General features: G+C 52.8%; 1 protein-coding gene across 1 annotated transcript in view; it reads left to right on the top strand.

Annotated features, from left to right (window-relative positions):
- The window catches only part of CACNA1A (calcium voltage-gated channel subunit alpha1 A), a 213290-nt gene that overhangs the window by 138868 nt on the left and 50664 nt on the right, over window positions 1–23758 (top strand). Inside the window, 5 exon segments of the mRNA XM_079772989.1 lie at window positions 8416–8876; window positions 11103–11238; window positions 12725–12854; window positions 17338–17397; window positions 18154–18260. Of these exon segments, the coding sequence (XP_079629115.1) occupies window positions 8416–8876; window positions 11103–11238; window positions 12725–12854; window positions 17338–17397; window positions 18154–18260 (894 nt within the window).

Genomic DNA, 23758 nt, shown 5'->3' with positions numbered 1-23758 from the left:
GGGTGCGGAGAGACAAAGAATTTGAAGGGACAGTGGTGGGGGGGTCAGCAGGGCCGTGAGTCCTCTCAGCGCAATGGGAGGCCGCTCAGGTAGTTTTAGGCGGAATAAGGTATTTAGCGCAGGACTGCATAATTAAGGACCAATGCATTGCCGTTTCTGTTATTGTCATTACTACTAATGTTACTGTAAATATCCTTAGTGTTCTACCTGCTCCCATTATTGAGGGAGGCGGGATGACAGGGACAGAAGGGCGGCACAGCCCGGTGGCAGGAAGGGCCAGGACTCTGGAGCCGGAGGCCACTCTCCTGCCCCATCACTTCCTGGCTAAAACACAGGTGATTTGCAGTATGTCACCTCCCTCTCTGGGTTTCTCTTTCCCCGTCTGCAAAGGGGATAAGTACAGTACCTACCTCCTAGACATAATGAGTTAGTGCAGTGGTCGGCAAACTCATTAGTCAACAGAGCCAAACATCAACAGTACAACAATTGAAATTTCTTTTGAGAGCCAAATATTTTAAACTTAAACTATATAGGTAGGTACATTGTTATTGACTTAATTAGGGTACTCCTAACCTGGCCTTTGCTAAAAACTCAAGGGGCCAAAGAGCCGCATGTGGCTCGAGAGCCGCAGTTTGCCGACCACTGAGTTAGTGCATGTAAAATGCTTCAAATACTGCCTGGCTTATAATAAGTGTTCAGTAAGTGTTAACTATTAATAATATGAATATCTTAAGCACTCAATAGATGTTAACTTCGTTGTTGTTAATCCTTAACCCAAGGATATTTTTTCCATTGATTTTTAGAAAGAGTAGAAGAGAGAGAGGGAGGGAAAACAGGAGGCAGGGAGGGAGAAAGGAGGGGAGGGGAGAGGGAGAGAGGCATCAATGCAAGAGAGAGACACCTCGATTGGTTGCCTGCTACACTCACCCGGACGGGGCCGGAGACTGAACCTGCAACCCAGGCTCACAACCTTGACTGGGAATCAAACCTGAGACCCTTTGGTGCTCTAGCCGACACTCCAACCACTGAGCCACACCGGCCAGGGATAGATGTTAACTATTTTTACTAGTAGCAGCAAATACTCAATAAGTTTTAGCTATTACTATTACTATTAAGACGCGCAGACATTAAAAAACAACTTTAGCCCTAGCCGGTTTGGCTCAGTCGGCCCGTGGACTGAAGGGTCTTGGGTTTAATTCCGGTCAAGGGCACATACCTCCGTTTCAGGCTTAATCCCCAGCCCCAGTCTAGGCTCGTGTGGGAGGCAACCAATCCATGTGTCTCTCTTATACAGATGTTTCTCTCTCTCTCCCCCCTCCTTTCCACTCTCTCTAAAAAAAAAAAAAAAGATTGGAAAAATATCCTCAGGTAATGATTAACAAACAAAACCACTTTAGGTCCATAGTCTTTAGATTTTTCACTCAGACCCTTTTTGCAGGTGGGGAAACTGAGACCCAGAGAGAAAAGGGGCTTCCCTCAGGGCAACCACCAGCAGCAGAAGAATGATAGCCCACCTTCTTGAATTCCACCACTGGCCCCATCCCCCTCCTCTCCAGAGGAAGGAAGAGCCTCCCCACTCCCACACACAAATGCTCAGCGGGCCCATCTCCTAACCCACAGGGCACTGCTCGCTGCCTTCTCCATAGAGGGGGCAGCCGCCCTGGCCACGAGAGGCGTTTTTCATTCGGCTTGTAAAAAGGTTCTAATGCTCGTGGGAAATAAAACGTTACGAAGATCCAGGCACTTTTAGAGAGATTGAGCCATTCATCCGCTCTAAGAACAATAAGGATGACAAAGTTAAACCTTCATTCAGGAATAGAATCCAGTAAGAAGACGTTTGGGTTCTAGATTCCAGCGAAGCCAGTGGCCCTACCGAAGAGGGCTGCCTCCTGCATTTTCCTCTTGTTTCTTGGGCCTTTTCCCAGACACTGTGTTTTTCATTCTCCGGAATACTGATTCTAGATATGATTCTTTTTCTTTCTGTTCCCTCTGCTTCCCCCCCCCCACCCCCCGCCATTTCTACTTCACTTCCTCTCCAGTTTCCCCAGCTTTAAATGCCCCCTTCCCCTGAAGCTTTCACGGGCTCACCCCAGTGAAAAGCGCTTGGGAGCACATCCTACTTCACATCATTCGATCGTTGCCGGCCGCAGGTCCCCCACACCGGGCAGCTAGCCCAGTGGCACCCAGGTGGCCTAAGTGAGGATGGAGCTCACCCTGACTCCAGTAAAAGCCTGGATCACACATCATCCACCACTACCCCCCGCCCCAGTAGTGGGGAGATTCTGCTAGATCTGACTGAGCACAGGGGACTCTGCCAAGACCTGCGCCCTCCCCCCCTCTCCCGCCCCCCGAATTAACTTCTCAGCTCTTTGCCTCTTAGTTCCACCTGCTCTCATCACTGTGATAACCCACTGCCCCAAAGGAGCAAGAAGTGAGATACTGGACTTCTGAGCCTCACAGCTTATCCTGTATGGGAAAGTAGCGGGTACTTCATCTTCTAATACCCTGATTCTTACAGCACCCCCGCTGGGCCTTAGCCATTCCCTTCAGCAACCCCATTCCATGAACCCCAAGTTTATCTATTGCCCCCATTTTCTTCACTGAGTAGCATTGTACCTTAAAATCTCTAGGAGTAGAGTCCAGCTCAGCCCTTTCCCAGCTGGATGATACTGGGCAAATACCTTTGCCTCTCTAGGCCTCAGTTTCCTCATCTCTAAAATGGGCCTGATCCTGATACCACCTCCAATGGTGGTGGTTGTGAGGATTAAGTAAGTTAATGCACGTAGGTCCTTAGGAGAGTGGGGCACAAGGAAGCAGGACCAACCTCTGGGTCCGGGGCCTGAGCATGCCCCGGGCACGGTGCCCATAGCCCTCGGCAGAGGGATGCTGAAGTGATTCGCTGGCAAAGGGATGCGGTGCAGGACAGGCATTATGCAACCAGCTGCCTGTTCAGGGCAGATGATGGCAAATCCCCACGAGGGGACAGGGAAGGGGCCTGACTTCAGAGTTTTCTAGCCCTTTTAGGTTCTCCTTGGAGACATTCAGAAATGAAGCCTCTTGGAGGCTGATCCTAGGCCGCTGCCAGCTGAGCTTGTTAAAACTCCACGACACACAGAGCCAACAGAGGCAGCAAAAACAAGACAGCAAGGCCTGCCGGTCCCCTTTCCATCCGAACGGGGGCTCGGGGTCCCGTGCATGAGGCTGTCCCTCTACCTGCTGTGTTATTTAGGACAGCTTCACTGGGTAGTGGCCAAAGCTTCTCCTTGAAAGGCTACTTTAGCTCAGCCTGCTTTTTCATAGGGATATCTATTTTAACATATATATATATATATATATATATATATATATATATATATATACACATATATATGGCTAATATGCTAAGTGTCCATCCAGGTAATGACGTCACGTAGCAACGCCTGGCTTCCTCACCCTAGCGACGACTAGCCGCCTTGCAGTTTCTTCAGCCCAAGAACACAACTCGCTTTATAGCCAGGTGGAAACATTTTACACTGTAGCCAAATGTCTGTGAAGCGTTTTCCCGTGCCTCATCTCATTTGATCCTCACAGAAGTCCTGGAGTAGGTAGATAGGAGACTCGGTGGAATCCTATTTTCTCTCATTAGCCAGAAAATGGATATTTAGAAAGCTTAGAAACTTGACCCGACTGAAAAGAAGTAAGAAATGGTGGACCTTGAAAATGACTTCAGGTTTTCTCACTGTGCAGAATATAGTCAAACACTGCTGCAGTTAAATATTTCACCCTTTGGTCTCCCTGCGTGATCTACAATAATAATCTGCTTCGTGTTGATATTTACTGCTGTGTTGCTGACAATTACCTGAAAGAGAAGTTGGGGTGCTTCACTGGGCTGGAAAAAGTTTAGCTACAGCAGAAAGCAGGTCTAATTAAGCAAGTTTATTCTATATCTCTAAAAGGCTAAGTTGACTCACGCATGCACGATACATATAAAGCTCTCGCTGGCACCAATCGCACGCGTGTGTTTCGATCGGTCATTGTCGATCGTGAATTTGGTTGACACTTCTATTATAGAGAAAGGGTGAATAGCGATATTAAAATATTTCTAATTAATTTCCATCCAGTGTGCATGAATTCATGCACTGGGTCACTAGTATATATATATAAATGAGGGAATATTCCCAGCCAGGTTTTCATGGACAACTTCTACAAAAGCACCAGCAGTGGGTTGGAATTAGAAACCCATTTGTGAGCTGTGCAAGACGTTAGAGAAATATTGGTTTCAAATTCATTTCACTTAACCCTCACATTACAGCTGATGCCCACCATCCAGGTGCAGGGTTCGTGTCCTGGGGCTGCTGGCAGTCCTGGGGTCCTGCATCCCTTGGCTGTAGACACAACCCTCCGATCCCTGCCCCGTCTTCACAGGGCCTTCTCTGCATGCCTTCTCCCCTTCTCTTCTCTTCTAAGGACACTTGTCATTGGATTTAGGGCCCACCCTAATCCAGGACAATCTCATCTCATGATTCTAACTTCATTACATCTGCAAAGACCTTTTTTCCAATTAAGGTCACATTCTCAGGTTCCAGATGGACATAAGTTTTTTTTTGTTTGTTTTTTAATCGTTGACAGTATTACGGATGTCTCCCATGTTCTCCCTTTTTGTTCCCCTCCATCCAACCCCCTATCCCCACCCCACCCCACCCTAGGCCTTCAACACCCTGTTGTCTGTGTCCATGGGTTATGCATATATGCATATATGTTCTTTGGTCACTCTCTTCCCCATTCAACCCACTGTAGCCCAGCCTCTAACTCCACCCCAAAATTCACGCCAATCCCATGTGCAAAATACATTCTCCACATCCCAGTATCCCCAAAAGTCTTAATCTATTACAGCATCAGCTTGAAAATCCCAACTGTAATCATCTAAGCCGGGAATGAGTGAGGCTCTGACTATGACCCATTTGGAGCAAAATTCCCCTCCATTTGTGAACCTGGAAACCAGAAAACAAGTTGTCTGCTTCCAAAATATAATGTTGAGACAGGCACGGCGTAGACATTCTTAGTCCAAAGGGGAGAAATTGGCAGGAATAAAGGGTCACTGGTCCCAAGCAAGTTCTAAACCCATCGGGGCAAATTCCACTGGATGTCGCCCTGACCGGTTTGGCTCGGTGGATAGAGCGTCGGCCTGTGGACTGAAGGGTCCCAGGTTCGATTCCAGTCAAGGGCATGTACCTTGGTTGCGGGCACATCCCCAGTAGGGGGTGTGCAGGAGGCAGCTGATTGATGTTTCTCTCTCACCAATGTTTCTAATTCTCTATCCCTCTCCCTTCCTCTGTAAAAAATCAATAAAATATATATTTTTTAAAAATTCCACTGGATGTCAAGGCCCGGGAGGAATCCTGTAACCCTCAGCTCACTCACATTTGTTCCTCACAGTAACTCAGTGAGTTTCCCAAGCCCATATTCTGGGTGAGAAACAGGCTAACTCACCCGTGGCTACAGAGCAAATCAGCACCAGGACCTTCGCTTTCATCTCCAAGTTATAGGGAAGGTCCTGCTACCACTATTCCCAGTTCAAAGATGAGGGACCTGGGGCTGAGAGAGGCTAATCAAACTACAGAGGGTCACGTAGCTGGTAAGCGGCATCGCTGAGACTTAAACCAGGTCAATCTGTCTTCTAAGGTGTCAATTCGTGACCTACTCACGTGCCGGAGAAGTGAGAAACTCTCCTGGGCCTGCCTTCTTCCTGTGTGCCCTCAGAAAGACAAACCTAAAAATAAAACACCTTGTCTCTCCTCTGCCCACGGAACACCACCAAGGCCTTTTGCAAGTAAAAATACAAAAACAAAACGAGGAAGATGGTGCCGGCGGCTTAGCCAGTGGGAGGCCCCCCAGGGAAGCCAGCTTCTTTTATTTTTAAGTGTTGGGGTGATTCGGGCTTCTGGCTTGGGCCTGGGGAGCTAGGTCTGTGCTGTCCAGGGGGCTTCGGTTCCTGCATCTGCATCGAATCTGGTGTTAAATGAAGCGGGCAACCTGAGTGCTGTCTTTTGCCCTCTCTGGTCTCTTGAGTGAGTGTATGTGATGGCAACAGCCTGACAGAACCATTTTCTAGTATGACAGCTTCCCCAAGCCTCTGTTTTCTCATCTGTATAATGGGTGCAGTCATGATCCCAGCCTGACAAGATTGTTCGAGAAGTGAACGAGTTGAGATAGAGCAGAGGTTGACCCACACTCTTGGCCATTACAGTGAGCGCGAGGATTCCCATACCCACCAGCTGTGGGCTAAGCCTCGGGGAGACCTCAGAGCGATACAGTGTCAGGTGGGGTCAGGAGTATGGACGCGGGAGCCATGTTGTCTGGGCCTTGGTTTCCTCATCAGCAAGATTTAAATAACAATACTGCCCACTCCCCGTGGCTATTCTAAGATTAGATGAGCTGATAATGTGTAAAATCTGGCACACAGCAAGGACTCAGTGAGTGTGAGGCTGATATGAGGACATGTGGAAGGCACAGGTTGCAGAATCAAGGGTTGCCTCTAAGAAGAGCCAGAGAAGCCGGTGTGGCTTGGTTGGAGCATCGAACCATAGACCAGAGGGTGGCAGGTTTGATTCCCGGTCAGGGCACAGGCCTGGGTTGCAGGTTCAATCCCCATTCGGGATGTGTGTGAGAGCAACTGATCCATGTTTCTCTCTCATATCAATGTTTCTCTCTCTCCCTTCCTCTCTCTGGAGTCAATAAAAATCTCTATATATAAAAGCCTAAGCGACCGTTACCACGGAACGACTGGTCGACCAGTTGCTATGGGGCGGGGGGGGGGGGGGGGGGGGCGGGCGGGCGCGGGGAACCGTGCAGTGGCCGGGCGCCGACATGGCATCGGCGTCCGGCATTCGTTCCTTCCACGCCCGGCCTGGCGACTGTCGCCTCCTCTCCTGACCCCGCTGGGGCCTTTGGGCCCTGGGCTGGGATGGGGAACCAGGGATGAGTGGCAGCGGACACAGCCCCTTGCCCAGGGCCCAGGGGGCCCGAGGGCCAGCTCCCTCCTCGGGGACCAGCGGCCAACCTCCCGTGCCCCGTCCCTTCCCCCCCCCCCCCCCGGTTCCTCCCCCGCCCCGGCCAGCAGGCCCTGATCAGCCTGGCCCTGGTCACCGGCCAGGCTTAGGGACCCCACCCATGCACAAATCCATGCACCGGGCCTCTAGTTTAAAATAAAATCAAAAGAGCCAGAGAGAGAAGTCTGGGACTGCAGAGCCCCCTGGAGAGAGGATCACTGAGATGACAAGCGACAGAGGTCCTTTGTTTCCGGGGAAACAGACGTTGCCAGGGCCAGTGCCCAGGGATTGGGGGACGATGAGGCCCCTTATCTGAGCATCGAGGGTTCAGAAGAGGCGTGTGAAGGCAAGCAGATCGCACTCAGGAGCCAAGCCCTCAGGGAGGTGGCTGGGAACCAGGTCCACCTGGATCCATGGGCAGGCGAGCGGAGCAGGGGCCAGCGACGATGGACATGCAGGGAGAGGGTCTGGGGCCTGGGAGGCACCAGCTGGGCCCCTGACCTGAGCCGCCCTCCCCGGGGCCTTTGCCAAGGTGGGGGTGAGTGTGCAGATGGGAGGACACAGGGACTGAAGGGAGGTTTGGACCTGGAGGACCTCTGGGCCTCAGTGTCCTCCTTTGAGAAATGGGGACATTCATTTATCATTTGACAGGAAGTCGCCAAACATTTGCCTGGCGCTCACCCCATTCCCCCGTTCTCCGCCTCCAGCTACACCAGCCTCCCGAAACTCCCCAAGCGCGTCCCCACCGCAGGGCCTCCGCACGGCTGTCCCCTCTGCCTCGGGTGTTCTGCCCACCACCCCCCGTATCCATGTGAGAAGTCATCCCATTCATTTCCCAGCTCTGCTGCCTTGGGCAAGAAACTTAACCTCTCTGAGCTTCCGTTTTCTCGTCTGTGAAATAGTGCTGGTCATTGTCCCTCTGAGGGCTGAGGATGAGGGGTTGTTATAAGTCTGTGTTACTGGAGTGTCTGCTGTTATTATTGCTATTATTGGGAGGGGACATACATACTACAGGCATTTAAGGCCCTGAGTCGACCCCACCCTGAAAGAGATGGTGTCCCCCGTCCTGCCTGGGAGCTAATGGCACGAAGGCAGGTCTGGGAGTTTCGGGTTGGGTGGTGCAAGCTCCGGCAGAAAGTTCTTTTTCCCTCTGAGGTCTCATCCCCGGGAAACAGCCGTTCTGGGAGAATCAGCACGTTGGAAGGCGGGCAGTTACACTTACGTGGGGACCAAGAACCTCCGTGCCAGGCGCTGGAGAGCTTTGGCATCGCCTCTCGATGTCCGGGTTGTACCCTTGAGTGATGGCATCTTAGGCAGGATCCAGGAATGTTCTCTCTGTTATTCTAACTCAGCCATGGGTTCTTTCTCGTTGGCCTGCCTTCCACAGAGACACCCAGGGCTCCGGGGTCCCCGTGTCGGGCCCCAACCTGTCGACCACCCGGCCGATCCAGCAGGACCTGGGCCGCCAAGACCCGCCGCTGGCCGAGGACATCGACAACATGAAGAACAACAAGCTGGCCACCGCAGAGTCGGCCAGTCCCCACGACAGCCTCGGCCACGCCGGTCTGCCCCAGAGCCCGGCCAAGATGGGGAACAGCACCAACCCCGGCCCGACCACGGCCCCATCTGCCATGGCCACCAATCCCCAGAACGCCGCCAGTCGCCAGATGCCCAACAACCCGGGGAACCCGTCCAACCCCGGCCCCCCCAAGACCCCCGAGAACAGCCTTATTGTCACCAACCCCAGCAGCACCCAGACCAACTCAGCTAAGACTGCCAGGAAACCCGACCACACTGCAGTGGACATCCCCCCCGCCTGCCCGCCCCTCAACCACACCGTCGTCCAAGGTGAGGCGCCACCCTCCAGTGGCACTGGTGGGGACCGGTGTCCCTGGGCTCAGTCCCCAGAGGCTCAGCTGTGTGACCCTAGACAATGCTCCCACCTCCCTGGCCTCAGTTTCTTCCTCTGGAAAATGGGTGTCTATGTAGTTTCTGCCCCACAGGGCTGCTGGGCGCATTAAATGAGATAATAAGCATAGAGTGGCTGGCCTGTACGTGCTCAGTCGGGTTAATGATATTCCCTGCATCCCGAATCCCCACAAGAGAGCCAGGGAGCCACCGTATTTGAGGAGCAATGGATTCTTCTGGTGGAAATTTGGGAAAGTCGTACGATTCTCTAAGCCAGCGCTATCCAAAAGAAATGTGACACAGACCACATACATAAATTTATTTTTTTAAATATATTTTTATTGATTTCCAAGAGGAAGGGAGATGGAGAGAGAGATACAAACATCAATGATGAAAGAGAATCATTGATCGGCTGCCTCCTGCACTCCCCCTCCTGTGGATCGAGCCCTACATGTGCCCTGACCGAGAATCGAACCGTAATCTCCTGGTTCATGGGTCAATGCTCAACCACTGAGCCACACCAGCCAGGCCACATATAATTTTAAACTTTCTGGTAGCCATATTAAAAGACAGAAAGGAGGATGCTCTAGCCAGCTTGGCTCAGTGGATAGAGTGTCAGCCTGCGGACTGAAGGGTCCCAAGTTCAATTCCTGACAAGGGCACATGCCTGGGTTGTGGGCTCGATCCCAGTAGGGGATGTGCAGGAGGCAGCCGATCAATTCTCACCATTGATGTTTCTATCTCTCTCTCCTTCTCTGAAATCAATAAAGAAATATATTTTTAAATAAATTAATTAAATAAAAGACAGAAAGGAGGAAGGGAGGGAAAGAGGAGGGACAGAGAGAGGGAGGTGAGGAAAGAAGGAAGGAAAGAAATGAATGAAAAATATAAAGGAGCCAAAACCGGTTTGGCTCAGTGGATAGAGCGTCAGCCTGCGGACTCAAGGGTCCCAGGTTCGATTCCGGTCAAGGGCATGTACCTTGGTTGCGGGCACATCCCCAGTAGGGGGTGTGCAAGAGGCAGCTGATCGATGTTTCTCTCTCATCGATGTTTCTAACTCTCTATCCCTCTCTCTTCCTCTCTGTAAAAAATCAATAAAATATATTTAAAAATATATATATATAAAGGAAATACAAGTAGGTAAAATAAACTAATAAGTTATATTTAACCCAAAATGTTAATTATGTCCAAAATGTTACCATTTCAACATAAAATCAATATTTAAAAAATTATTAACGAGCTACTTGACATTCTCTTTCTCACATTCAGACTTGGACATCGGTGTGTTTTGCGCTTACAGCACTTCACCGTTGGGACTAGCCCATTTCCATGTTGGACAGGGCAGGTCTAGGCTCTTGAGGGACTGGTAGTTCTTACCCCTCGCTCCATCCCCCATTTAAGATTGGGACTTGAGAAGCACTAGGAATTTTGAGGTGACCCGGTGAGCTTATTGTTTTCTAAGATGATAATAGTAGCCCAATTCTTCTAGTGTCAGTTCTGTGCAAGAGAGTGCATGAGTTTGTTCTGTAAATGCTCAGCCCAGTTCTACACGATGGGTCTTGTCATTGTGTCCATTTTACAGATGGAAAAACTGAGGCTCAGAGAGGCTCAGCCTGCCCATGGACATATAATGAGGTGAAGCCACAGAATCAGTGTTGGGAGGGTGGTGGCGCCTGGCCCTGGTCAAGAGACGTGTGTTCATGGGCAGAAACCCTGCATTTTGATGGTGGGTGAGCTCAGTATCCCCACCTGTAAAATGGGGATATTTGGACCTACCCTGCCTGCCTTCAAGTGACCATCATGAGATGGGGACAGGTCTGTGTTAATATCCTGTGAGGGTCCCAGTAGAATCAAGGCTGTAGAGTAGTTGAGAGCAGACGCTCTGGGGCCAGGCCGCCCAGGTTCAAATCCCAGCTCTGCCAAGTCCCATCTGTGTGACCTTAAGCAAGTCACTTCACCTCTCTGTGCCTCCGTGTTCTCATCTGTGAAATGGGGATCGTAAAGTACCAACCTCATAGGGTTATGTGAGGATCAAACGACATAATATGGTGCCTGGCACATAGTATCAGTGTCAGCAGCTTACTGCCTACTCTGGGGAGTGAGCAGGAGTCCAGAGGCTTGTGGGGAATTGTGGCAGGAGCCCTGTGTTGGATCTTGTCCCAACAGTGAACAAAAACGCCAACCCAGACCCACTGCCAAAAAAGGAGGAAGAGAAGAAGGAGGAGGAGGAAGACCCCGGGGAAGACGGCCCCAAGCCCATGCCCCCCTACAGCTCCATGTTTATCCTCTCCACGACCAACCCGTGAGTATGACCTGCAGCTGGGACCGTGCACGTCGGGCCGAGAGCAGACCCGACGGGGTGATGGGGGAGAGGGACTTCCAAGACCGTAAGGGACCACTGAGCACATTTGTAAATGACACCCTTTTCTTGAGTCACATAAGATAGAAGTTTGTCATAAAGCGCTGATTTCGTTGGAAAAGACCCACTCCTGCCATCAGTGGGAAATCATTGTGAACATCCAAGTCTACGCTGTCTGTAAAGAGGGGTGCCTCTCAGACATGGCCCTGTGCGGCGCACCCCTAACCCCGGCTCCTCGCGAGTTGGCATTGTGAGTGGGTGTTCTCTGCCTGAGCCCCCTGGCCCTCGTCTCGGGCATCCTCAAGGAGGACGGGTTACTTAGGAGAGAAATCCGTCGCATGTACTAGGATGTCATGTGGTTCAGCGTCGTTTTAGGATTACGATTTTCCAAAGGGAAACTCTGGTCCCTCAACGTGTTCTGGACAAAGAAAACTCAGGTCACATGAGCTGGGTGGGGTTGTGGGGAGGCTGCCTTCTGTAACCTGCCTCTTTGGGACTCACCCTGTGCGTGTACTTCGTTATTTAGTTGGCATTACCCATTTTACTAGAGAAATACTTACGGGACCCTTGCTCTGTGCCTGGCGTGCTTCTGAGTGCTTTACAATTGTATTTTATTTTAATTCTCCTAATGATCCTGTGGGATGGGGACTGCACTTAGTCCTGTTTGACAAGTGAGGAAACTGAGGCCCAGAGAAGTGAAGCCACCTGCCCAAGGTCAGACAGGAAGCACCTGGGGGAGCCCAGACAGACTGACTTCGGCGCCCTGTTCTGAACCACTCGTTCCCGCTGCCATTCACACAGCCCATGTGTGTTATTTTTAGCTCCACGTTAAAAGTTTGGTTCCTAAGTATCATTCCATTAGCATATGAAAGGCTCTAATGAGGCTTGTGATTCATAATTTAAGTAAGTTAATTTTTTGGAGCCCCTACCACTAACTCTTTGATCCCCACCTTCTTGTGAGTTAGGCCCAATGGTTATGGCCACTTCACAGATGAGGGCACAGAGGGCCGGAGTAACTTGCCTGTGGTCACTCGACTTTTTTTTTTTTTTTTTTAAGAAATCTACTTAACCCAGAGTTCTCCAGTTTTATGTAACCATAGGACAGTTTATGCGTGAAACACCTTTTCATCTCCTACAAAATCAAGGACAATCCAGCCTGGGAATCAGTTGTTCCAAGAGGGTTGTTTGGGAGTAATAAAAACTTACAAACAGGGCATGTGAAGATCCTCCCTAGCTGAGGGCCCCCCTGCCTTCTCGGGGTCTTCGGATCCTTGTACACCCCGAGATGTAGGAGCTTGATGGTTGGTTGTGGAACTTTGGGAGTGAGCGACCTCGGGTAGTGTTAGATGACACAAGGAGATGACAGAAGGAAAGGGCTTGCGAGCCCCTGGTCTGAGTGGACCTCTGCTCGCCCCTCTGCTCCCCACAGCCTTCGCCGCCTGTGCCATTACATTCTGAACCTGCGCTACTTTGAGATGTGCATCCTCATGGTCATCGCCATGAGCAGCATCGCCCTGGCGGCCGAGGATCCCGTGCAGCCCAACGCGCCACGGAACAACGTGAGTCCTACCCCGCATCCCCTTCCCAGCCCAGCTCCTCTGTCTCGGGCCACTTTCTCCTGCATCCCAAAGCTCTCAGCCAAGTGGAAGGCATGCTGCTCAGGAGGGGACGCTCCGGTTCTTTGGGGATGCTCTGGAGAGAGGATCCTCCGGGAGGCAGTGGCTCTGTGCGCCTGGGGAAGAAGCGATGGCCCAGAGTGGCTGGGGCTGGAAATGGCTGCGTCCCCGGTGGGGGAGTGAGGCTGAGAGAATGTGGAGTTGTACTCTCTCTGTGTGGAATGTGGGGGGGGGGGGGGGGCGGTTTACTCCGGCAGGGGGTGCGCCAGAGGCAATCCCCCAGGTCTCACCAAGCAGACTTCCATTTTGACACGAAGTTTTGAAAGAGGATTGTTTTCACTCAGAAACACAGCCTAAACTTTCAGCCGTGTGTGTGTGTGTGTGTGTGTGTGTGTGTGTGTGTGTGTGTGTTTTGTTTTGTTTTGTTTTTTAATCCTCACCTGAGGATATTTTTCCATTGATTTTAGAGAGTAAAGGAGAGAGGGGAAAGACAGAGAAAAACATCGATGTGAGAGAAACACTTCAATTGGTTGCCTCCCTGCACGAGCCCTGACCAGGCCCGGGCCGGAGAGGAGCCTACAACCAAGTACATGCCCTTGACCAGAATCGAACCCAGGACCCTTTAGTCTGCAGGCCAACACTCTAGCCACTGAGCCAAACTGGCTAGGGCAACTTTTAGCCTTTTTGGAGAACTAAAAAGCTCTCTGGCCAGTCCATGATCTGAGAACAGCCCCTATTAATTGAGCACTTGCTGTGTTCCAGGCATCACCCCAGGGCGTTTGACATACAAGCCCTCCCAATATCCACATTGAATAGATAGTTGGGGAAACTAGTGCTCAGTGAGGTTAAGTGACTGGTCCAGGGTCACACAGCAGAATTCCAGTTTGACCTCCCCTAGACGCCAAATTGCTGTTTGTTTTTTCCAACCACCTCCATTCATTGAGCACCTACTCTGCGTCTGCCCCCCCCCACCCCCACCCCCCGCCGGCAGCCTGCCAATTAGGGATGAGTGTGTGCCAGTGGTTGAGAGGGGAAACTGAGGTAGCGGCAGGCAGGGGTGTGGCAGAGGCGGGGCTGGCAGGGCTGCCTCCTTCCCCAGCTCCTGTCCCATGGCTCCCCCTGCCCAGCACCGGAGGTACATTTCCCGCGGGGCGTGCGGCCCTGCCGTCCTCAGTAAGTAGGTTAGGAGCCTGGCGAGCTGGACGGCCCCATAAATCAAGGCCTCCTGTCGGCAGCTTACCTTGCACTTTCCCTTCCTTGGCAGGCGGGGCAGGCCTCCTGGGGACCCTCCTGCAGGGGCCGGGGTTGGGGGAGCAAAATAGGAGGAAATAATTAGAACACGGCTCCCGGAGGAAACCAGCTCCAGGGCAGGGCTGAGCCACACTCAGTTATCTGCCCGGCTCCCCCGGGGCCTCGGGCCCAGGCCACAGGAGGGGACTCCAGAGGGCTCAGCAAAGGCCCTGCCTCCTCCAGGAGACCAGAGAAGGTGCTCTCCTGCAGGCAGGGGAAGGGGCCTGTGGGGGGCCGCAGCTCCCAGCACTGTGGGAACCCAGGCAGGGCTCCAGCCAGCCCCCAGGGGGTTGCAAAGTGTCTGTTCCCCACTCCATCTCACAGTTGAAACTTCCCCCCTCAAAGCCCTCCTCCCCTCATGAAGAACACGGTGCCATCTGATGCCCAGCGACTCCTCCCAGAGTTCTTCCTATTAGTCCAACTAGAACAGGCCTCAGAAAAGTGGGTAGAACATGTGGGGTCCATTTAGCAAGGACTTGAAAGTGCACCACACCCATGTAACCACCACCCAGGGCAGGAAGTAGAACAGAACCGCCCCTAACCTCTGGCGCCAACTCGATCGCCCCTCTTCTTCCCTCTAGAGGGGGAGTCATAATCAGGGACACCGTGTAGAGACATGTTTGATCCTCATGACTTGGGGCACGTTGGGGGTGCCACTGACATCTAGAAGGTGGAGGCCTGGGACACTGCTCATTGCCGTACAGCACCCAGGGCAGCTCCCTAGCAAATGATCCCAGCCCAGATATCGGCAGTGTCGAGCTTGAAAAGCCCTGCCCTGGAGGTAACCTTGATCCCGCTTCTGGAAGGCGAGTTTCTTAGCTTCTCACCCACATACATGTCCTGAGACGCTAGGATTCCTTTTACCCGTCTCTAACGCCAAACAGATGGAGTCGCTCTTGCTTCTGTCGTCCAGCGTTGCGTCTGCTGTGAGATGGTAGTGGCAGTCACGCTTTTTCGTTGCTGTTTAATATTCCACCGTGCGGCCTGATTCGCTTATTCATCTTCCTGTTGATGAGCATTTGGAGTGTCTCCGCTTTAGAATCACCACACTCCCCACACCTGGGCATGACTGTCCAGTGTAAAGCCAGAAACCAGAGTATTTGGATCATAGAATTTGCACTAGTTGGGCTCACTAGGTGTGACCAGATGGTTACTGGATGATGCTGTGATGGTTGTACTGGCAGCAGATGGGGGTCCTCCTGCTCCATGGTCTTGTCAACACTTGATGCTGGCGGCTCTTTCATTTGGCCAACCTGTTGGGTGTGGAATGGAATCCCATGGGGACTTCGCTTTACATTACTCCTGTGATTAATGAAACTGAGAACCTTTTGGGATTAGACTGAGCCATAGAAAGTTGTCATTTATGTAAGTCAAAGGGATCTAAATATTAGATACTAGAGGCCCGATGCACAAAGATTTGTGCAAGAATGGGCCTTCCTTCCCCTGGCTGCCAGCACCGCCTTTGCTCAGGCCAGAGCCGCCTTTCCACCTTCCCACGCTGCCCAGAGGCCCAGAGAGGCAGGGGGCGCTTGGTGCCTGCATATGCAAATTAACCCACCGTCTTTTGGTTAATTTGCATACTCACTCCTGATTGGCTGGTGGGCATCACAAAGGTACAGTCAATTTGCATCTTACTCTTTTATTGGTGTAGATAGTTGAATCTGACTTACTGGGTTGTTGATTTCTTCTTATCCAACTTCCTCAGCTCTCCAGAATTTGATTCACCTGACCATCTGGCCTGCTCTTCCCCCATTTCCTTCCCTTCTTTTCTCCCTTCCATTCATTGCTTTACTTAATTGTCATTTAATGAGCAACTATTATGTGCCAGGCACAGAGTAAACATGAAGGCTTGACAGTGTGAGCTGCCTTCCCAGAGCGCCAGGCCCTTGGCCATGCTGTGCCCTCTGCTTGGCGCACCTGAAATGCTCTCCCTCCACCATCTCCTCTGCCTGCCCGGCTCCTTCCAGCCCCTTCTGCCTGCCGCCCACTCCAGGAAGTCAGTGCCTGACCACGCTGGTCCCTGATGGCCCTTGGAAAGCCACACGTAATGAGAATGGGAACTGTGACCACACAGGTCACAGAGGCCAGCTCCCGCAGGACCCAGTGCAGCGGCAGCTACTCACGCCTTCATTCAGCAAACACTTCCTGAGACCCACCGTATGCCTGGCCCCGTATTGGGAGTTGGAAATGCCACAGGGACAAATGTTCCTGTCCCTAACATGGACGTGGGGAACGTGGACAGTGAGATTATTAATAACTGAAACTAGGGGTTTGTCAAGTAGTGATAAGTGTGGGGGGCTTAGGGGGGTGGAGGAGAAACTAGGTAAGGGCCATCACAGGTACCAGGAAGGGGCATTTTAAACAGACGGTCAGAAAGGGCACCGAGAAAGTGATACATGAACCAAGCCACAACAGAGAAGAGAGAGGGAATCAGGTGGGACATGGGGAAGAGCATTTCAGACAGAGGGAACAGCCTGTGCAAAGGCCCTGAGGTGAGGACATCCAAGGTGCAGGATGCACACAAGTGGGGGAGAGTGAGAGAAGGTGAGGGCAGGGGGGTGACTAGGCATATCATGCAGGGCTTTGGGGTGGACTTCAGTTTCTCCCTGGAGTGAGGTGGGAGCCACAGAGGATTCTGAGCAGAGAATTGCCCTGACCTGACTCCGTTGCTCACAGTCGCCCTCTGGTGGCGGTCCTCTGTAATTATCAGTCCTTCAACAAGAATCAGACGAAGTTCCCCCTGCACTTAACTGTGTCTACACAGTCACAATCCTCACAACAGCGTCACATCAGAGACATGCTGACATGTGGCCTGAAGAGGACCCAGGCTACAGGACATTGTTCGTCCAGGCAGACACCACCTGGCCTTGGCAAATTATAACGGTGCCCTTCCCATTGGTCAGCAAACCAGCCTAATAGCATGATTTTGTTAGGACTTTGCTGCCATCTGCTGGATTGTTTCTTCCACAACATATAAATCTACACTGAGACAAGGTGGGAGGGGCCTTTGTGTAATACACACCTTGTCCATCTGCACAGGGCACCTGGGTTGCTTCCTCGGGGTGGAGACTCTTGTCCGTGGGGACTTTGCTGGAGCAAGCCATGACCCACGGCTGCTTGCTTTTATCCCCTGCAGGTGCTGCGATATTTTGACTACGTTTTTACAGGCGTCTTTACCTTTGAGATGGTGATCAAGGTGAGTGCCAAGAGATTCTGCTCCCTCAAGAATAGCCCCCTGGCACAGGCGGGGTTAGAAATGCCTGTGTTTGAGGAGCAGCAAGGCCGGTGTGATTGGAAAGACTGAACAAGCGGAGTAGAGAAAACCAGGGCAGGGAGGTGACAGGGACAGGCCATGCATGGGGTTTGGTGGCCACAGGGGGAACTTTGGCGTTTACCCCAAGTGAGTGGGAGACAGAGGGTTCAAAGCAGAGGGTCGTGACTGGACTCGGGTGCTCACAGGTGCCCTCTGCTCTCTGTGGGAAGGACAGGCTTGGAGGGAACGTAGAGGGTGGATGGGAGCCATAGACGGTTCAGAGCAGAGGAGGGAGGGTGGGAGGGAGCCGAGGGAACTAGGAACCCATGATGGCGCTGGCCCAGACAGTGATGATGGGGGCCAGGTAAGGGTGGAAGCAGATGAGGTGACAAGACGTGGACAGATTTTTGGAAGGCAGAACCCACAAGGATTGTGGTGGGTCCGATGTGGGGTGTAAAACAAAGAGGAGTCCAGGCGGACCCCAAGGTTTGGGCCTAAGAACCAGCAAGTGAACGCTACCTTTCGTGAGGGGCCAGCTCTCACTGGGTGGGGGCTCCTCACTCCTCCCCGAGGTCCTCTGGCCTCTGCCCCCTCCCTCCAGGGGGAAGTGACCCCACTGGTGGCCACGCCCCCGGAAGGGCGGGGCCCGCTCCCCACGGTGGGGAGAGGGGCCTGAGCACTGTCCCTTCTGCCCCACAGATGATCGACCTGGGGCTCGTCCTGCACCAGGGTGCCTACTTCCGCGACCTCTGGAACATTCTGGACTTCATAGTGGTCAGTGGGGCCCTGGTGGCCTTTGCCTTCACGTAAGTCTCTTCTCGAGGCCTCCACCCGCCTCTTCGGTCCCCTCCCCCGGCCCGGGGCCACCCGTTGGGTCAGAGGTCGTGGTCTCATGGTGTAGAGACGGGGAGCGTGGGCTCTGGGTCGTGGGAGGCATCGCATGCCACTGGGAGGAGCTTCGGTTGGCTTTTGCATGACGTCCACCGTGGAGGAAGGAGAAGGGACCCCCGCACACCTTCTGCCTCCTCAGCCACGGCCCTCGCTCCGCTGCTTTCCGTAGACTAGCCCTTCCCAGAACATTTCATCTCCCTTCTGCTCCGAGAACGCCTCCCCAACCACTGTCTCTGTGGGGAGCCCCGGAAAGACCATCGGGAAGCAGATGTGCGTGAGGGTTGGGACCCCACCCTGTCCGAAGGCCCCCAGAGCTGTGGACCTGGTGACGCCCCTGGTGTGTCTGTCACGTCTCCTGGGGATCCTAGGACAGTGGCCCACGCAAGGGCCATGCTTCACCGGGCAACTCCGCGAAGCACCCTGGGGCCCGGCAGCAGTCTTAGCAGTACCTTCCTCAAGCTGTAGGCCTGCGGGCGGGGAGAAAAGGCCTCACCCGCCCCTAACCCAGAAGCGAATCTTCTCGGGGTCCCTGTCTGTGCCCATCACAGCGGATCGTGCCCAGAAAGGAGAGGTGCGGGGGCCAATCGGGGGCTGCCTCCGGCTCCCTTCTCGGCAGATCTGCAGAGGGATCTCGAATGGCCCCTGAACAGACTGAGGGCGTGGTTTGTCCTGAGGGCCAAAGTGAGGGCCCATTTCCAATTTAAGGACCGAAGTGTCCGCTCTCAGGTGCTTCCCTGGGAATGCAGGAAGGTCACGTGTCGAAGAGCAAGCACGCTCCAGAGTTGCCGAGGCCTCTGAGCTGGTGTAGGTGTACCCTGAGGGTCAGGAGGCTGATTACACTTCTGACTCGGGCCAGGCCTCCCCATCCCCTTTTTTCTGCATCTTCTACTTTCTCCTCATCTTTCTCTCTGCTCTCTTTATTTCCACTCTTTCCTTTTTTCCCTCTTTCTTTCTCTCCCTCCTCCCCTCCCTCCTTCTCTTCTTCCCTCTTTTTTAAGTAACTCTTTATTTGAGTATTAGAGCAATGGAAGAGGTTATTTTAAAAATCAAGAAGTTTGGCCACACTATTAAGATGTTCTGTAGGTAATGATAATAATGATGGTGATGATGATGAAAAAGTAAAATGCACGGCGAATGGGGGAATTAGCGCAAATAAGACAAGTCGGTGGCCTTCATATACAAAAAGCAATTGCAAATCAATAAGAAACACTGACCCTTGATAGATAAATGGGCAAAGGATTCAAACGGGAATTAGTACAAATCAGATACAATTTGTTTCCCATCAAGTTAGTACCAGTTTCTTGGGGGGGTGAGGGGGAGATTTTTAAAGATAATACACAGGATATGTGAGAGTGCAATGAAATACACTCCTCCCTCCCTCCATCAGCTATTCGAGTGGCTTCTATGAGGTGTCAGGCAGGCACCTTGGAAGGCCCTGAAAACGTTTAAATTCTGAAGAATTTCAGCCTAACCATTTGACTGCCCTCAACCTGGAGTGAATCCTTCTCAAGTCCCCTTCCCCCTTTTCCTCTCTCTGGCTCCCTCTCTTGCTTCCTCTCTGTCTCTTTTTCTGTCTCTCCTCTCTCTCTCCTTCGTACTCCTTTTTCTCCATTCCTCCCATTTTCTATCTTTCCTCTCTGTTTATTCTCTCTCTCCCCCGCCCCCGTCCATCCCTCCTCCCCCTCCTTCTCCCCCCACCTCTCTTCCTCTGTCTCTTCCTCCTTTTCCTCCCCCCACCCTGGCCCATATGGGAGCCTACCCACCTGCCTAGCCTGGGTGTGGCCTGGAGAAGGCCGACTCCTCGTGTGCTCTGGCCTCGGGAGACCTGTCCCCTCCTTGCCCTGACTGGGAAGTGGTCTGCGTGACGGGAGGGCCCGCTCAGGCAGGCACCCGTCCCCCTGCCTCAAGCCCTCCAGCGTGTCCTCTGCCAGCAGCTCCAGGGTCCATTTGGTGGCAGGAAGGGGCGGGGGGACCCTGTCAGTCACAGCCATCTGTTCACACACAACCCTGGGTTGCCAGCTGTGCCCTGGGTAGTGGGCTTTGCCCTGCGTGGCCACCCCTGGGTGTGGCAGAGCAGAAGTGATGTCTGAGCAACTCACCCTGCACTTCCTCCCGGGCCTCTGGTGAAGCTGACAGGCTTCCGCTCTGAGGAGGAGCCCCCCCCCCCCCACCCCCACCCCCGTCCACCTCCATCCCTGAACTGGACCCTCACGGTCCGGGGAAGGGGAGGCCTTCAAAAGGCCCAGAAACAAACCTTTCAGCCATAGAGCCTGTGCCGTGACGGACTGTAGTTTGCAATATGCTGTTTTGGGGCTCCCTGGGCCCATACAGAGGCTCCCCTCTAAGCCAAGTGGTCGGCAAACTCATTAGTCAACAGAGCCAAATATCAACAGTACAACGATTGAAATTTCTTTTGAGAGCCAAATTTTTTAAACTTAAACTTCTTCTAACGCCACTTCTTCAAAATAGACTCGCCCAGGCCGTGGTATTTTGGAAGAGCCACACTCAAGGGGCCAAAGAGCCGCATGTGGCTTGCGAGCCGCAGTTTGCCGACCACGGCTCTAAGCCAACCTCATCTGCAAAAACCAAATTATTTTTCCACCAGAAGCCAATCCGCGGGATGATTCTTTGTGCTGCAAAAGAATCAGCCACGGGGAGCGGGGTTTTTTTTATTGTTTTGAGTTTCCTTTCCCAGTGTAGTCATACAAAGGCATTCTAAATGAGCCTGCAGACATTTGGCAACATATTTGTAGAGTCAACCTGCTAGTTTATGACCTTGAAAATACCTATTTAATTTTTTTAAAATCCCTCTGCAAGGAAGGGGTCCAGACAGAGACCTGAGGCCCTCCTGTGAGCCTCGGTGGGCTCATCGCTATCACAAGAACTGGGGGGGGAGGGGGGGGAGGTTTTGCCCGTGGAATCCTGACAGATGCCAGGGACTCTCGGGGGTATTGGGAGAGCTGACAGTTACGGAAGCGCCTATACGCGATGAGCGTAGGGATGGGAAAGCTAGACCCTGAGACCCCGACCCAGACATGCCCGCCCACCTCACTGCCAAAAACCCATCTGGTGCTGCCACTCCTCCTCCACATCAGGGCTGCAGGCCCGGCACAGCTGTCCCAGCACCTTGATCAAGCCACTCCTGCATGCCCATGGGGCCAGATTGCCAGGAAGCTAGCGAAGGCGCCCTCAAGCGGCTCCTTTTTACCCCAGAAAAGCTTTAGAATCCTCCCCTGGCTGCAGGTTTCTGGTATTTCTTGCCCAAGAAGGTCTCTTGCTCCATGAGGACTTCGTTTACTGTCTTTGTTCTCACCAGATAGATTATGTCCTTTTGGCGGGAGTAGAGCCTGCTCTGAGGACCTCAGCCCGAGTGCCCAACCCCAGAGTCCTTTGCTTCTTTTCTTCCTGGTCTTTTCACTTCCTTTGTCCCGGGTGCCTCTCTCCTCAGAGACAAGGCTGAGACCCACCCCACTCCCACGCCCAACCCCCGTGACGGACTGTAGTTAAGGTTATTAGATTAACCTTATTGTTTTAGAAAAAGGTTCCTGCAAACGTCTGATTTCTCTCTAGATGTTCAAGTCCATTAGCCTCTTTGTGCCTCAGTTCCCCCATAACATCAAGAATCTCGACTTGGTAATAATGACAGTAAACAGCCTCCATGTATGTAATCTTCATAACCACCCCCTGTGGAAGCTCTTCCTGCTTCCTCATCATTTTGTAGATGAGGAAACTGAGACCCAGAAGGAAGTGAGTCTCGCAAGATCACTAGTTGAGGTTCACTGTCAGAGTCAGGGTTGCTGCCCGTCTCCCAACCCCGGTCGCGGAGGCTTTCAGAAGTTGGCACGATCCGTTGGTAGCCCAGCCAGCCTGGGTTCCCGGAGGCCCCGACAGGCCCTGGAGATCCAGGGGAAGAGGCACGAGGCTGTTCCCTTCCTTGTGGAAAGGAACCTTGCTGTCCTGGCCTTTTGGGGTGGAAGCAAGGATTCCGCTGCGGTGCTGTGATTGTGGCCCCGTCTCAACGTGAAGACAATCCCTGTGGTCCTCCCAGGGATGTGCCGAAGCTCTCCTGACCGTCCCCGCCCGCCTGCACCTTTTGCCCGAACATCTGTGTGTGCGTCCCGCTCCATCCACGGACCGTGGGCCATGTCCATGCGACCACATTAACGCACCATCTCATGAGCCATCACGCATAATATCACGCTCTGTGCCCATGCATCGAGGCGGGCAACTGACATTTCTCAGCAGCTGGCAGATCACGATCCTGCCCTCACTGCCAAGAGTCCATCTGGTGCTGCCACCCCTCCCTCAGGGCAGCCCGGCACCACTGGTGGAGCACCTTGATCAAGCCGCTCCTGCATGCCGAGGAGCTGAACTGCCAGGAAGCCAAAGAAGGAGCGCTCAGACTGCCACTGTTTTAATCCTCATCCTCCAAACAGCCCCTCCCCCTTGTTATTTTTCTCACATATGATGAAACAGAAAGAAGATTAGAGTGCAAGATTTACACACCTGGGTTTAAATCTCAGTCTGCTGCTTCCCACCTAGAGGACCTGGGGCAAGTCACTCTCCCTCCCTGGGCCTCGGCTTCCTCATCTGGAAAATGGGCATAAAGGGGTCATCTCCCCACAGGTAGATGCAGAGACATTTAGAAGAGCCACATGTTACACTTACAGTCAGCATGTTTGGTAAACGTCACTGCCAATGAATGACTCCTTCCTGATCTACAAAGGAGAGTCTACAGGATTCTGTGTGCGCAGTAATTCCCAGATACTTTGAGATCTGAGAACCACTGAGCTCATGGGAAGGGGTGGGGGGAGAAGAAACCCAATGGGAGCGCTTGTAGGCATTTAAGCCTTTTTTTTTTTTTTTTTTTAATAGCACTCACTTCCAAAGGGGTTATGGGTGGGAAGTTCTGTAGCGGATCTGCCTGGCAGTGGGGTTCCCCCGTTCTGCTGGTGAGTTTCTCTCAGCCTGCCCTGCAGTCCCGGTGGGAGGGCTGCAGGAGGCCAGGCCTGCTGAGTTGTACCAGGGGCTCAACTCCAGGCCCGCGTTTTCTGAGGACTGAGTTGCCCTTCATTTCATCCCATGACTTAGGGGATAAAGCCACGAGCGTAGCTCCTGCCCGCTGAGCACCAGGGTCCCCGATGCCTGTTTTACAGACGATGCTAATGAGAGCAGAGCTGGGATCTAAACCCAGGACCACACACACACACACACCCCGCTCCAAAGCTCGTGACCTGGAAGGCATTCTGAGGCTCCCGGCACCAGAACCTCTGGAGAAAGGCTGTTTCTCCAGCTCTTGGCAGTGACCTTCAGTGGCAAACTCGCCTTCGGTCACCGACGACCTCCTGGCTGTCCTGCTACTTGGAAATGTGGCTTCTTGGTGCCCTCGGGCAGTGCCAGGGGCCTGCCAAGC

The sequence above is a fragment of the Cnephaeus nilssonii genome, assembly GCF_951640355.1.
Source record: "Cnephaeus nilssonii genome assembly, chromosome: 5".
Lineage (NCBI taxonomy): Eukaryota > Metazoa > Chordata > Mammalia > Chiroptera > Vespertilionidae > Cnephaeus > Cnephaeus nilssonii.
The sequence above is the reverse complement of the archived record's forward strand: the minus strand, read 5'-3'. Positions and strand labels throughout refer to the sequence as shown.